General features: G+C 37.4%; 2 protein-coding genes across 3 annotated transcripts; one reads left to right on the forward strand and one right to left on the reverse strand.

The window, feature by feature from the left end:
- The first annotated feature begins 3,930 nt into the window (after positions 1-3,930).
- Positions 3,931-7,742, forward strand: LOC137962671 (TPR repeat-containing protein ZIP4). The gene is made up of 5 exons (XM_068809677.1): positions 3,931-5,299; positions 5,487-5,676; positions 5,779-5,811; positions 6,349-6,969; positions 7,091-7,742. The coding sequence occupies exons 1-5, from the start codon at positions 3,969-3,971 to the stop codon at positions 7,718-7,720; spliced, it is 2,805 nt and encodes a 934-aa protein (XP_068665778.1). The 5' UTR covers positions 3,931-3,968; the 3' UTR covers positions 7,721-7,742.
- A 92-nt stretch (positions 7,743-7,834) lies between these two features.
- Positions 7,835-13,094, reverse strand: LOC137962674 (uncharacterized). Of its 2 annotated transcripts, none has more exons than XM_068809678.1 (6): positions 12,442-13,094; positions 10,783-10,974; positions 10,409-10,525; positions 10,164-10,313; positions 8,279-8,337; positions 7,835-8,105 (listed from the first exon to the last, which is right to left on the reverse strand). In XM_068809678.1, the coding sequence occupies exons 1-6, from the start codon at positions 12,628-12,630 to the stop codon at positions 7,970-7,972; spliced, it is 843 nt and encodes a 280-aa protein (XP_068665779.1). In that variant the 5' UTR covers positions 12,631-13,094; the 3' UTR covers positions 7,835-7,969. The 2 variants fall into 2 exon arrangements, with proteins under 2 accessions (XP_068665779.1, XP_068665780.1); XM_068809679.1 differs by having other exon boundaries at positions 10,783-10,991; positions 12,442-12,524.
- Between the last annotated feature and the right edge of the window lie 2,031 nt (positions 13,095-15,125).

Raw genomic sequence — 15,125 nt, forward strand, 5'->3', positions numbered from 1 at the left:
GGTCTCTATCTCCTATGGAGTAGACAAGATAAGATTAGCCTACTATCACATTTGATGACTAGATTGCCCTCCATCGAGTAAGAAAATGATAAAAAGAAAGTTCCAGAGGCAGCACAGTAATTCTTTTTCTTCTCCTCTGTATTTCTCTCTGGTTTCGTCGAGGATAACATCACAACTTCTTCAGGCCCCCGATTGAGGTTTTGGAGCTACATGGAAGTGTTATGAAATTTCAACTGAAGCAAAAGGAGTCCCAGGAAGGACATTAACCAGAAACATCAAAGTTATAAGCTCTCCATCCAGTTTTAGTACATCTTGAACTCATGTTGCCCAGGCCGATCTCATCCCTGGCTCAATTTCACAGAAAAACACCTTCATGGTGGTATGGAGGAAGACTGGCTTAACATATAAAAAATTGGTTAGAGAATCATCCAGAAATCCAAAACAAAAAACAGATAGCTGATGACAAGCATCAAAGGAGTTACAATCTGGTAGAGAGTAGAATTCATATATTTTGTTCATATACAACCATTGAGTTGCACTTTTGCTTTCTTGACAGCATTTTCTGAAATGTCCAACCCACAAGATACCATTCAGGGCCCCCAATTGCAACCACATCACGGCTCTGTCATATGTATGGTCATAAAGCTGATAACAATCTGGGTAGTGAGGCACATCTCCTTGTGGGATGCATAAGACTCTAGGCCATGCACCTGCCATGCTAACTAATGCCCCATTTCCTATTGAAGAGAAGATCACTTGTAGTGGGCTCTACTCCACTAGAGTCCTATTAGGACTGAGATCCTAATCTGGGAAAGAGTCTCAATCTAGGAAAGAGTTCTAATTAGGAAGGGGTTCTATTTTGGGAAGAGTCCTAGACCGGGAAGTCTTCTACTTGGGTATCCCACACCGAATATAGCTCTTGGGCTATTTAAAGGGGAGTGTCCCTGGCCATTCCATCATCATTGATGCATTTTGTAATCACTTAAGAGTGATAGTAAAGCGGCTGTGATCCTGTGAAGTAAGCATATTGCTAAACCATGCAAATTTTTTTTTTTTGTCTCCCTTTAAAATTTACGTTACGATCTTGTATAGTGCAAGATCAGTTACTCCACTACGGGTTGATTGATTGATTGCATGTGTTCTATCAAGTTGTTCAATCCCCAACAATTAGTATCAGAGCGGGGTTGTACACAATAGTATGTGACAAGAGAGGAGCCAAAAGGTGTATGACCAGGTTTTGTGTACATCACTTGAATTAGTCACCAAAACTTTAGGAGGTCACTAAATTTCGTTCAAAAATTGGAACGACACCGGAATTCGTTGTCGGAGACATGTCAGATGACAGAAGATTCAAAATTGAGAAAGAAGTTTATGGGCTAAAATTATGGATTTTGGCGGATGCAGATTGAAAATTACCTGTACCAGAAGTATTTGTGCCTTCGTATTTTTGGTGATCAACCAAAGGAGATGTCAGATGCAAACTGGAAATTTCTGGATCGGCAGGCATTAGGGTTCAACTTTCTATCTCCTCATCAGTCGCTTCAAATATAACAAAAGTAAAGACTACAAAGGATTGTTTTGATATGCTAGAGTCAATGTATGCAAACCCCTTTTCCACAAATAAGGTACATCTTGTTACTCAATTTTTTGTTTTGAAGATGGCAGAAGGTGATAGTGTTTCTAGCCACATGAATTCCTTCCATGATTTACTGAATCAATTAGAGGTTGTCGATGTTAAATTGGATGAAAATATTCAATCATTTGCCTTGTTGAAGTCATTACTGCTTGATTGAGAATTTTTTAAGATAGTGGTACATAGCTCACACTCGATTGGGAAGTTTGTATTGAATGAAGTTTGTGGTTTGTTGCTAGCTAAGGAAACGGCGCAAAAGTAGTGCATCCTCATCAGGTTCGGCTCTAGCTCTTGATGCAAGGGGTTGAGGATTACAACACGATAAATACAGAAATAGAGGGCAGTCCCAAAAGGGACATTCCAAGTCTAAGGGAAGGAAGATACATGTTAAAATTGTGGACATAAGGGTCACACAAAAACGCGAGTGTAAAAATCAGGAGGTAAGTGAGAAAAGCATGATTTTATCGACTTTTTCCTGCCCTTCAAGTACATTCTAATATATATGGACCAAGTAAGGTAGTTATTACCATTCAACTTATCAGAGGTGATAGTGATAATATATTTACCATCAAGATTATATGACCCCTTTGTTGGAGTGTAAACCTCACCAGAGTCAGCCAAATCAGATATAAAGATCTAATAAAACCCTTTGAAAATTTTTTAAATCAACCAGCTCAAATGGGCCCCACCACGTTAAAAAAACCACAATTAGGGCCGTTATAAGATGCGTGCAGATCAAACAGTCCAGAAAATCCAACAAGGAGATTAAATTCAGAAAAAAAAAAGTGCACTGGAACCTACACTAGGGCTAATGTTTGCAGTTGTATTTTAGAATTTTGGCGCACACCTCCAGATCAACATAAAAGAGCCTCTTTTGGCAGTTTAGAACATCATTATATGTTTTAGAACAATAGGACCAGTAACCCTAGGCTTATGACAAAGTAAAAAGGAAAAACAGAATGGATTTTTACTAACCAATAACCAAAAACCTGAAAAAAGATTTCCTTTATGTAAATTTCTACTTCGAAGAGAAGAAACACAAAGACCCTTCCCAAGTGCAATTTACTACTATGATACCAAGTAAATGATAAGAAAAATAAAGGTTGAAGAGAGAGAATGAGAAGGAGAGCTTGGAGAAGAGAAATTGAGAAAAGAAAACCCCAAATTGGTTGGACTTCCTCCAACTTCTATTTATAGATTTATGGTTGAGTAGGTGAGGTCAATTTACAACATTACCCCTACTTTAAGTGAAAGCCCTAGTTCTCTATATTTCCTATTTTGTGTATCCCATGTACATGAAATTTGGTCGGTAGACATAGTTTGACATGTAGAATAAGATTACAACATGAAATGTAAATAACGACATAGTAAAATGCGCATGTTCTTATTTTTCAACATAAACCTTCATCTTTCTGAGATATACAACAACATTCATTTCAAGGAAAATAAGAGAAGAAAATTTTATCTTTGTGAGCCAAAAGAGGTTTAAAATTGAACCTTGACCAAAACCTCAACTTCCACCGAGAGAGTTGATAAAAACTTGATTAACCAACATCATAATTTTAGGATCCCAAACCTAATGCTTTGATAATGTTAGATTTAAGATCCCATGATAGGTACTCGACCAAGAGGGTGAGAGAGGAGAGAGAGAGAGAGAGAGAGAGAGAGAGAGAGAGGGGGGGGGTTTGAGAGAAAATTGTAAGGACGAACTTGAGAGAGAAGAGAATAATCTACCGTTTGCCTTGAGTTTCTATTTATAGTTTATGAAAGAAAGTTATAATGACTACATTGCCCTTAAGGCTACAAGTTCTTGAAAGGAAAAGACATAATTAGAGACATACATCATTTTCTCTATTTACACCCTTGTGTCATCCTTATTAAAATGACACTAATTTACACCTTTTTACTATTTCTTTTTACGTGGGGAACGTATTTACCTTAATAGCCCCACGAGATGTCTTCCAATGATGAGATTTATTAGTTTTTATATCAAGTTTCCTTTCATATTTATTAATTTTTCGGCTTCTATAAATTCAAAAGCTACCATTACCGGATTATTCTTTTTTTTCTTTTTCTTTTAAAATGCCACCAGATTGTTCTTATGAAACTTCACATGTCAGTTACATGTGACATCTCGAGGGTATTCCTGTAATTTCATCAATAACGGACATCCAAGACGAGAGACTCGTTTCGTTGAAATTACTTAAAGACCTTCGGTTCAGCAATAAATCAGGAGTGGCATTCCTCAAGAACTACTTTCAAATCTTTTGGCTTTCCATCTCACCCGCGCCCAGGATTCTTTCATCATAGTTTCCCGGCGAGAATTGTCGCCAAAATGCGAATCTCCGAAATTTCGCCGGAATTCCGACCAAACTCTCCGGATTCACTCTCTACCTTGCTGGGAGAGCTTGAGTCCTACATTAAAGATATCGAACGCCTGTCCCCTCACAATCTCTCAACGGAGAAAATCTCTAGCAAGCTCCAAAATATTCTGCCTCGTTTGAATTTACTTCTTCCTTTGCCGGAAACGGGAAAGTTGCAGATATGGAAGCTCAGCTTTCGCCTATGGAATGGCTGCGTTGATCTCAATAACGCCTTTGATATCAGATCGGACGACGGTAAAAACAGAAGCCTGCTCCAAATTTTCAAAGAAGAGCAAGCGAAACTCCGACAGATTGCAGCCGATCTACTTCTTCTGGCAGGAAATGCATCAGAAATTTCATCTCCAGCCTTCAAAACGGCGTCATTTTATTTCCGGACTGGCTTGTGTTGGCACGAGCTCAAGATGTTTGATCTGGCAGCAAATTGCTTCGAACGAGCCACGGATTTGACGGCGAAGATTGACATTCAGACGATCTCAAACGAAGAAGAACAGAAACTACTTTCGGATCTTCACATCGCAAGGTCAATGACGGCATGGGAGATGTCGGAGCGGAATCTTGCTCTCATGTTACTCAGTCGTTGCAAGAATTTTCTGTTCGGACGTTCGGAGAGCTTCAAGATCCTAGCCGAGCAGTATTTACAGTTCGGAAAATTTGTTCTGTCAAAAGAAGGTAAATCTGACATTGTAGAAGCTCTGAAACTGTTCAACGAAGCTTTAGATGTCTGCGATAAGGGGCTAAAGTGCACAAAAAGGCCGGAAGAAGCCCTTGCTTTCAAGAATCTTCGTGAGAAGACACTCCAGTTTCTGGGCGCCACCCACTTGTTAGGCGAGGAATTGGATAACGTCCTCAAGTGCGTAAGGGTTCTTCGAGAAACGTGTAGGACTACCGATGAGCACCCTAGCGTGGCCTTCATGGCCATGAAGGCGTATTTGGGGCAAGGGAGGCACGTGGAGGCAGAGAAGGAGTTGAAGAGCATCGTGATAAACAAGGAACATTCAGAAGCTCTTTGTGTGTCTGCAGTGGAAGCTTTCTTCCGAATGGCAGGATCCGCGGGGGCGGAAGTAGCAAAGATGGTATTCTTTGGGTTGCTTGGGAGGTGTCACATCAGCGCTGGAGCGGCATTGACAGTGACACAGACGATAACATCTTGCGGGATCGGAAGTGGCACCCCGTCCAGAATGAGGACAAAAGTGGCCGCGGAGTTTGTTTCTGACGAGAGGGTAGTCGCCCTTTTTGCCGGAGCTAAGGAAAGAGAAGCAATGTATGCCGTTTTATGGAACAGGTCAGAAATGATATTTTCCAACTTGTGGTTTGTTTTTTGCGCGACCATCTGGAAGAATGGAAAGATTCCTCACAAATGGCACCTGCCGTAATCCAATTCGTGAATTAGGACCCTCTCATCCCCTTTCAATCTTTTGGACTCTCCAACTGAAACTTTCCTGTTCCTTTTCTGCGATTGCTTGCAACAGGGCTGCAGATCATTTCAGATGGAAGGAGTACGATGTGAGCGCAGAGATGTTCGAGAAATCGATGCTTTACGTAGCTCAAGATGCAGGAAATCGATTCCTCCGAGCAAAATCCTTCCGAGTCCTCTGTCTCTGCCATTTAGCCCTCTCTCAGGTCGATCTCGCAGAAGAATACATCAACGAAGCGGAGAAGGTACTTACTCCCACCATGAATAGCGAAAACAACTCGGTGGATTTATTAATCACGTCCATCACCTTTTTCTTTAACATCTGCTTCATTTATCCAAATCTACAGCTCGACCCCAACATTTCAAGCGCTTTTTTGAAGGTATTTCCCTCATTTGCGAAATCCAAACGGCAAAAAGTACACTTCGGTTCACAATTGGTTCGCCTGCTAAGCGACCATCAAGGAACCCGCTTAAGGCACAGGGGCCGACTGATAAGTTCTGATCATTCCTCCTGGCAGATGGGTTTGGTAATTGGGACCATCAATGTCGGTAATGATCTCGCATTCTAGTCCAGTGGCTGCGCTGTTGCCCAAGAGACCTTCATAGATTCGAACCCTGAACTTTGGGCACCCCTTAAGGGCGTCGTAATTTGTCTACGTTTGAAGAAAACTTCCATTTAGCACAAGGCGGAAAACTGCTCTGTAAGATTATTTCGAAAAAAAGCTAATCGATGGCCGGGTAGCAGTTCAGGCAGCGAAAGTTCCTGCTTGATTATGAGGTAGTCCACAGGTCTCAATTACCAAACACATCTCTGCCTGTATTTCCTCTTCTACAAATTGTGGGAGTTTCAAAGGTAAATGCCCGAAGAATTTCCCACTTCCTCATAAATGATAATTACGCGATCATGTCTACTGCAGTTCAAAATCCTCCTCCAAAAGAAGGACGAAGAAGGCGCCATTAATCAAATCCAATCCATGGTCAACTATGTGGACTTTAAGCCTGAGTTCCTCACTCTATCAGCCCACGAGGCCATGGCTTCGCGGGCGCTCCCTCTGGCCATCGCTTCCCTAGTCACACTTCTCAACCTCTTCTCCAGTGGAAAACAAATGTCCTTAACCGAAGTGTCAATTCTCCGCCACATCATCTCTCTGCACCTTCGAAGCCAAAACATAGACGAGTCAGAGATCCTGAAATTCACCAAACGCGCCCGGGATCGGTCATTGGAGATTGGATCTGACGAATTCTTCGGGAGGGGAGCTGTCGGGAAGGGCGAGTTGCACTGGTTCGCCAGGCATTCATGGAATATGGGATTAACAACCTGGAGAGAAATGAAATTCGATTTCTGCCCCGACTTTTGGCAGTTGGCATCGGAATTCTACGATGGACTTAGTGACGGAGCAGAAGAATATCGATTGACTGTTTGTAAGGCTTCGATCCTCTGTGTGGGTGCGATGATCGCTCGCGAGAAGAAGACAAAGTCCACCATGACGGATTCTGAGGCAAAGAGGGCATTACAAATGGTAGACCGAGCAGGAAAGGTAAGCACCGGTCAAACATAGGTTTGAGAATCTATAACTGTGCAGCCCAACTGAAAGAAGACCAGTCGATTACCGGCCAAAACATTTCCATATAACTGAGTATAATCTTATTGTGGTGCAGATGGTTTTCACGTCCTCTTCCAGCGGAGGAAGCCTAGCAGCAGACGAAAGAAGTGGCGTTGAACCCAGCCTCGTCTTTATCCACACCAGTAATGCCTACTATCTGAAAAAACGTATCGACGGAGGTTCTCAAAAGCAACTAATAAAGAATTTTGCCTCTTCCAAGGCATGTACAGTACAGTACCTATTGGAATTAGGTCTTCTTGTCTCTCAAGGACCATTGGCGGACCTCGAAGACGCGGAGTTTACGCACCAGACCTGTCTCAGTGCTCTCCTCGTTACTTCATCACCAAACTACACCACTGTGTCTTTTGTCATCCGAAAACTTGTGACCTTAGCTGGGTTGCGACATGGGGAGACGAGCGATGAAGTATATAACGTGTACAAGGAAGCTTACCGGATTATGGTGGGTTTAAAAGAAGGGGAGTACCCGTTAGGTGAAAGTAAGTGGTTGGCCACCACAGCATGGAACCGTTCGGTTTTGCCGGCACGTCTCAGGCAGGTGGAGGTCGCAAAAAGATGGATGAAAATGGGGCATGAATTGGCACGGCAGGTCTCTAGCCTGGAGACTTACGCATTCCGCATGGAGAAATGCCTGGCCACCTTGGAAAATGATGATCAATCAAGTTGAACTCCTGTAGTATCCCTTTTTTCTTCTGTACAGGGGAATGAGAAGATATCATTGGAAAACCAAACCTTCGCATATACAACAATTTAACAAATAAACAATGACAGGACAGAATACCCAGCAATGGGATCAAACGTTTTTGACATTTCCAAAAGAATCCTACACTATGCTTTCCTTATTCTTTACTTTCATTCCTTCGTTTTCCTGTGCAGTTGGATGAGCAGCCTTCCTGTTCACTTCCCTGAATTGTTACTAGTCTAGGTAAAACAAAGTAACAATTTTGCTGAGGTTCTTCGCTTCTTGACATGTTTCCATGAGCAATTTACTATCATGGAATGCAAAGCAAATTACTTGCTGCACATGTGAGAGGATGTCCCTATTACATAATCTGTTGGTTCGAGAATGAAATCAGGTTAGCAGCAACCAGAATGTGGAGAAAATAAAAGTGTAAATTGCAAGACTCAATACCAATTCAAGAACGATTAAAGAGCAATCGCATGTTAAAATAGTATCAAACACCAGAAATAGACATGTCTTAAATTCAAAATCCAGATTTCACACCTGCTTGCTTCAATCAAGGGAAGATGATCATTATGAGGCTTCTCAATCAAATTCTTCACCTGTAATTCAAAAGGGGAAAATAAATAAATATAGCAGCAAATTCAGTAAATCAACAACACAAAATATTTCAAGACACTGATTTGCTAGTAGGTCTACAATGGCACCAACATGCACAAAATAACGTTTTAGCTCCACTTTCAGTTTTTCATAAACAACTTATCTTACAGTATTTTTCAAAGACTGAAGATCACTGCAGGCTTGTCGAGTCAGCCCTCCCTCAATGATTTGTTGTTTTAGCCTTTCGCTAATGCTGTTATCCCTCTTTTGCTTTTGTAATTAACGGTTCATACTTCCCCTCTTGAGGTTCTTTTCTTAATGAAGGCTAACCAGCACATGCTATAAATTATGCAATCTAGAAAATGCAAACAGTTTTACAAGTTATCCATCACTGCGAATGGCATTAGTATCACCCAATTCACGGTCAAAAGGAAAATTTCCAATTGGTAAGATTGGTCAAAGGAAAAATGATTTCCCATCACTTTGTTCTCCTATGGCAGCAAAGTGGTCCCTTGGTTTACCTTAGGGACATGGCAGAAAAGGGGTTTCTAGGAGATAGGAGAGGGAAACAAGGGAAAGAAGAGAGACAAAGAAAAGGAAAAAAAAAAAAAAAAAAGAGAATAAGAGGGTAACAGAGGATGGCAGTCAGAGTGGGTTAAAGCAGGGAAAATGACCAGATGCAAGCCCACTCTGGGTGAAAATACCAAAGGCAGGGCCAGGGCCAGAGAAAAAAAAAACCCATTTAAGTTCGGGGAGGGGATGGTTATCACAATCTTGGCCCTGTTGCATGGGTTTAAAAATAGACCCAAAGACCAGGTTCAAATAAATTCCACAAGGATTATGATAAATGTTTGAGGCCTTAACTAAAAAATAATCTAAACCCTGTTGAATAGAAGATCTTAACTGGAAGCTCAGTTCTACAGTAATCAGATGTCTGTCTTCATCCCTTAATCCCCTGACAGCTCAGTTCTGGCATTCATCCACAGAACTAAGAACACAACGACTGTGTAACCATGAGCAGTGGAGGACAGACTTCAGTGGGACTGTTGAGGCAACAGGTATTGCTCTCCAGACTTGGTATATTAGTTTACATGGCAAGATGTAAACTAGTCAAACTCTGCCATTTAGTCTTAAGTGTACACAAGTATTATCACCACTCCTTAAAATAGCTTTCTTCTTTTTCTTCCATTAGCTGATCCCACAAACTTTGACCTTGGGAGAACTACACTCATTCTAGCACTATGACTTAGGTAACTTTAATACTAATCCTTGGTAAGTCTGTCCTCCAACAAGACGGAAGTGTTTCTGATAATGAATCCACCATCACCCACAAATGTTCTTCAGGGAATTTCCATGATAAATATATAGCAGCATAATAAAGCTCATATTAATCAAGCTGATTAAATAGAGGTCTTATTGGCTAATTAATTAAAAAAAATTGCTGATAGATAGGTTCTGTAATTTTGGCTATTGTAAGAATATAGAGTCATTGTTTAGTAAAGAACCACAGTTCATTCACTTTTCCACTTAATGAAAGATACTAGCTGTTATGTTTGGTGAGATGAAGATACTCTGAAGTTAAGTATAAATGTGTAGAAAAAATGCATATAAGCATACTATTCAACTGTCTGGATCAGAATAAGGCAGGGGAAGACTTTAGAATGTGACCAACCTTTTTTCTTTTTTTTTTGAATTGGATACCTTGTAACACTTCGTGGAAACTTATAGATCATAGGGATTCAACTGACGTTCAAAAAAGAAGGAATGAAAAATAAAAAGGTTTCAGTACACATTGAGCAGGTCTAATAACAAAACACACGAATCTTACTTTAGATAGCAACTCCTGGCTCTCAGGGGGTTGCATCTTCAGGCTTTGAGGTAAAATTACGGTCAGCAATTCTGGTTTCTCAGCTCTTAGAGCACCTCTAATAACAGCTGCATTGGTCCCTGAAGCTCCTGATGTGTAAATATGATTTTTCTGAAAAATATAACCGTATTCATGAATTACAAAGTTATAGAAGTCACATGAGGAACACCGCAAATAATTCAGTGTAATGATGCAGAAAAACATACAGTGATGACCATTGCATAGCTCAGAATCTCTATAAGCTGTTGATGCATGAAACCCATGTTACGTGTCCCAAAGAAACCAATTGCTCTTGGCCCTTGCTGTTGAATAGCTAATAATTCCTTTAAAAATATGTAAATAAATATAGTATCAGAAACCTGAAGTTAAGCCAGTGTTATTTAAGATCTTGCATGACACAAAAACAGGATGGTACATAAAATAGTTATGGTTACACTACAAATTTGTAGAGATAAATCACTTCTCCAAGTGATAGGGAAAACTTTTCAAAATAAGAAAAAGTGAATCTGGAAACCTTAACTACTACATTGGCAAGAAATGAAGAATCTGAGACCCAACTCAAGAACCAAAACAGACAAACCTGTAAGTAGTCGAGGTCCCGCATAGGCTTCTCTGAGACTAACACAGTCCCAGAACCTTCCACTAAGGACTGGACCTGGGTAGGAACCTGAGTTAAGATCTCCTCGTCTGATCCAAACATAGAGGCCCCTACATTGACATTGTTCCTCAAATTACCTGTTTCTTCATCTTCTATCGTGTATCCACATTGCCACTATACAAAAACATTCCCTGATAGTAAATCATTAGTGAAAACCACAAAATACCACGGTTGATTTTTACTTTGCACTGAACCTCATATTTCAGAGATGCCAAAAGTAATTTTTTTAAAAATCAAAAAAATAGTTGCCACACATTTAATGAACGAAAATTTAGGTAAAAACAAAACTAAAAGCATGCTATATGTTAAGAAAGAGCTCATAACTACAGTAGCATGGCTCAATTATTAAAATGCTGTACCACAGTATGAGAATCTATTAGCTTCACAAAGCTTCTACCAAAAAAATGTCGTCTACATGAAGCTGAAAGTGGTGAATATTTTCAGTTCCTAAATCAATGGAAACTAAAATGTCATGTTAATGTTCTTCAACAAGTGAAACTTATGTCTTTTTCCTAATACGTGCTGAACTCAAATATGAGAATGTAATTCCCTTAATCTAACTCTTATCAACTTGCAACACATGAATGTATACAGAAATGAACACTCAAGCCATCTTTGGACATTTCGTACACAAGCTTAGCTGATAATAAATCTAAACTTTTTTTTTTTTTTTTGAGAAAGTTATGAAAAATCTAAACTGAACTTAAAGTAACATCAAACTTATCACTTTTTTGGTTAAATTAGTAAAGAATTTAGCCGTATTGCTTTGTTCAAAGAGTTCATTTCAGGAGATGAGCAAAACCAACTTAATGCATATAGTACTCGTAACTAACAACATACACATGCAAATCTTTTCTGTATAAAATGACAGAGGTCCAAGGACAACAAGACTGATTTCCACCCCACAGCTGAAAGAAAAAATGCAGCACTCAGCAGGTCCCACTTAACTATTACAGTGGAGACAAAAAGTCCTATATTCTTTTTCTCCCTGGTACTTAGCAACAGTATCCATCACGGCTGATCTAATACAAAAAAGTCATTTGGTGCAAAAAATACGAACGGCTATCTCTGATCGGACGGCTGAGATACCTGTTCATGGACAGATAGCTGAGATAGTGTTTAGCAAGTTTCGCACCAAATGACTTTTCATATTGGATCAGCCCTCCGGTGTCCATTACCTAATTAAAGTACAAATAGCAATTAGATTCGACTAAATAGTATGTTCGTAATTAGTATGTCGAAAGTGTAGTACAACTTTTCGAACGGCAAGGCATTTTTACAGTCTTCTCCATCCCATTAGCTTCTTTCTACAATAACCCATTAAAATTTCTCATAGGAGTCTATAAAAGACCAGAACAAAAGCGTAGACGAAAAAATAGCTGCGCCTGACACTACTACAACTAAAGAAACGCAGGGGCTCAAAAGGTTCAGAAAGAAAATCAAAACAAACCTTCCAGGCAAGCAATAATTATTGTTCCAGTAATTCATAGTCCAACCCGAGAAAGAAATGAAACAAGTTCAGATAAAGAGCTAAGTGCTTCGTGAAAAGAACTATAGAAGGCTATGACGAGACCCACATACCGTTCTACCTTGCCGTTGCGACTTGTTACTCCCCATCCATCTGCTTGCATGAGAAGAAGCAAACAAATTCTTGGAAAAACTAGGGTTTTTCCAGGAGACGCCCTGGTTTAGAGATAAAACATTGAGGGCTTTTGGAGGACAACCCAGGATAGAGAATACAGCGTTTGGCGGCACAAGTAGCGACACCATGACTTTTGTAACTGCCCTTAATTTTCGGCAGCTTTTCCTTTTCGGTTATGAAAAAAGACGATTTGATTGAGGAAAAGCAGGGTGAGAAAGCAGAGCCAAATAAGAGGTATTTTTATATGCAGCGAGGAATCCAAATGTGAAGAGACTGAAAAGGCGTTTATTTCTTTTTCCTTCCCTTTCTTGCTTTGCTTTTTCTTCTCTTTACGTTCGGCTCGTTTGTCCTTCTCCTTGGGCGGCGTCGAAGCTTTATCGGCGAACTGCGAACCCTTAAATTTGTCCAACGGAAAAGGTAATGGAGTGAGTGGAAGAAATAATTTCGGGAATCTCTTCCTGACTTCTGGTTACCTCGTTTGACTGCCTCTCTTTCTACGATCTCAAATACGAGAAGGAATAAATCTCGAATGCAATAAGCATCAAAATGCACTGTACCACGGTACCAGTCACGGATATCTTATCCCACGGAAGAAGGCCCGGGCGTTTTTTGTCGTCTTAGAGGACAAGGAAAGGTATTAGAACAACCAGAAGAGGAGCCGAGGAGAGAGACCAGCGCATTAATAAATTCCAGGAAAGTTGAAAGTGAAACCTTTACAAGCATTGAAAATCAACCACGTAACATATTACGTAACGAGAGTGAAAAAACTAGTCAATAATGAAAAGTATATGTATTTAATTTTTATAAGATAATTTTATTTACCTTATCTATTAAAAAGTTAAGATAGATTTTAATTTGTTTGAATAAATAAATAATTAAAAAATTAAATTAAGTTTATCTATTGGATTAAATATATATAAATAAAATACTCAAATTTTACTTTAATAGAAAAGTTAAGATAGATTTTAATTTGTTTGAATAAATAAATAATTAATATTTTTAATTAAATTTATCTATTGAATTAAATATATAAATAAAATACTCAAATTTTAATTTTATAATATTCAAATACTTAATCAAATTTTTATTTTAAGTATTTTAATTCTCACTCTTAAAATAGTAATTAAATATATTATTAAAGTTCAAAATTGTATATAAATAAAAAGTGGGAATTTTATTATACAAAATTACTTTTATAGATTTAATTTTATAAGATAGTTTTATTTAACTAAACTAAAATAGATTTTTAACTTTTTAAATTAATAAATAAATTATTAGTATTATTATTTATTTAATTAAATATATAAAACTAAAATAATTAAACAAATCCTTACTTTTATAATATCCAAACGCTAATCAAATTGTTACTTTGACAATATCTAAATTCTCACTCTTAAAATAGTCATTAATTATAATATTAAAAATAAAGAATTTATATAAATACAAAAAAAATTAATATATAAATTTTTTTATTTTAGATAGTTTTATTTGACAAAACTCAAATAAATTCTAACTTTTTTAAAATTAATAAATAATTTTAAAATAATTAATTATGTACTTAAATATATAAAATAAAATGATTAAACAAATACTTACTTTTATAATATCCAAGTACTTAATCAAATTTTTACTTTTTTAATATCTAAATTCTCACTCTTAAATTAGAAATCAAATATATATTAGAATTATAAATTTATATAAAAATAGGATATTTTATTATATAAAATTACTCTAATAGATTAATTTTTACAAGATAATTTTATTTAAATATTTTTTAATAAACTAAGATAAATTTTAACTTGTTTAAATTAATAAATAACTTAAATTAAATTAATATTTTTAAATTTAATTAATATATATAATAAAATACTTGATCAAATGCATAATTTTAAAATATTCAAATGCAAGAGAAAAACAAGATTGTGAGAGAGAGAGAGAGAGTGTGTGTGAGCACGCAAGTGAAAGTGAATTTACTAGCCTCAAGATTGAGAGAGAGAGAGAGAGAGAGAGAGAGCATGCGAGTGAAAGTGAATTCACTAGCCTTAGAGAGTGATTTCATTTTTACTCGCCACTTACAGTGCATACTAACAAGTTTTGGGTCATTTTCACTTTCAAAATCCACTAACCGGACCTTAGTGTTGGTGTGCTCAATGTAAAATGTAGTATAAAGTATTTTCTTGTGTTAGTATGCACAATGGAAATTGTAGGGGAAAGTGGAGAATGAGTTATTAATAAAATACTGATAGATTTAACTTTATTAAGATAATTTTATTTCTTTTCAATCAACAAAATAAGATAAATATTTTAAAAATAAAATAAAATATTAATTTAATTAAATAAAAAAATATACCTAAATAAACACGGTTACTTAAACTAAGTAAACATAATTTTATATGAAATAAAATATACTAAAAGGAAAACAGAAAAGTAAATTATAAATTATATTGAAATAAAAAATGGAAAATATAAAATATTTTTTGAACATATTTTGCTATAACATTAAGCAAATAATAAACATCGATTTTCAATAAATTAATAGATTTGAAAGTATTTTTATTTTTTAATGAATAGATTAACAAACATAAGTTGAACATAAAATAAATTGGTAAATATTTTTTAAAAA

This window comes from Aristolochia californica, unplaced genomic scaffold (genome assembly GCF_029961685.1).
Source record: "Aristolochia californica isolate CCGP_79_NKW_82.1479 unplaced genomic scaffold, dmAriCali1.0.hap1 SCAF_4, whole genome shotgun sequence".
NCBI lineage: Eukaryota > Viridiplantae > Streptophyta > Magnoliopsida > Piperales > Aristolochiaceae > Aristolochia > Aristolochia californica.

Bases quoted from the DNA above. Each gene is read 5' to 3' on its own strand.
- LOC137962671 (XM_068809677.1), top strand. From the start codon at position 3,969: ATGCGAATCTCCGAAATTTCGCCGGAATTCCGACCAAACTCTCCGGAT. The intron at 5,812-6,348 runs GTATTTCCCTCA...TGTCTACTGCAG, and splicing joins TTTCAAGCGCTTTTTTGAAG to TTCAAAATCCTCCTCCAAAA. The intron at 6,970-7,090 runs GTAAGCACCGGT...ATTGTGGTGCAG, and splicing joins TGGTAGACCGAGCAGGAAAG to ATGGTTTTCACGTCCTCTTC.
- LOC137962674 (XM_068809678.1), bottom strand. From the start codon at position 12,630: ATGGTGTCGCTACTTGTGCCGCCAAACGCTGTATTCTCTATCCTGGGT. The intron at 10,526-10,782 runs GTTTGTCTGTTT...ATATTTTTAAAG, and splicing joins GGGACCTCGACTACTTACAG to GAATTATTAGCTATTCAACA. The intron at 8,338-10,163 runs GTAAGATTCGTG...TTTGAATTACAG, and splicing joins GCCAGGAGTTGCTATCTAAA to GTGAAGAATTTGATTGAGAA.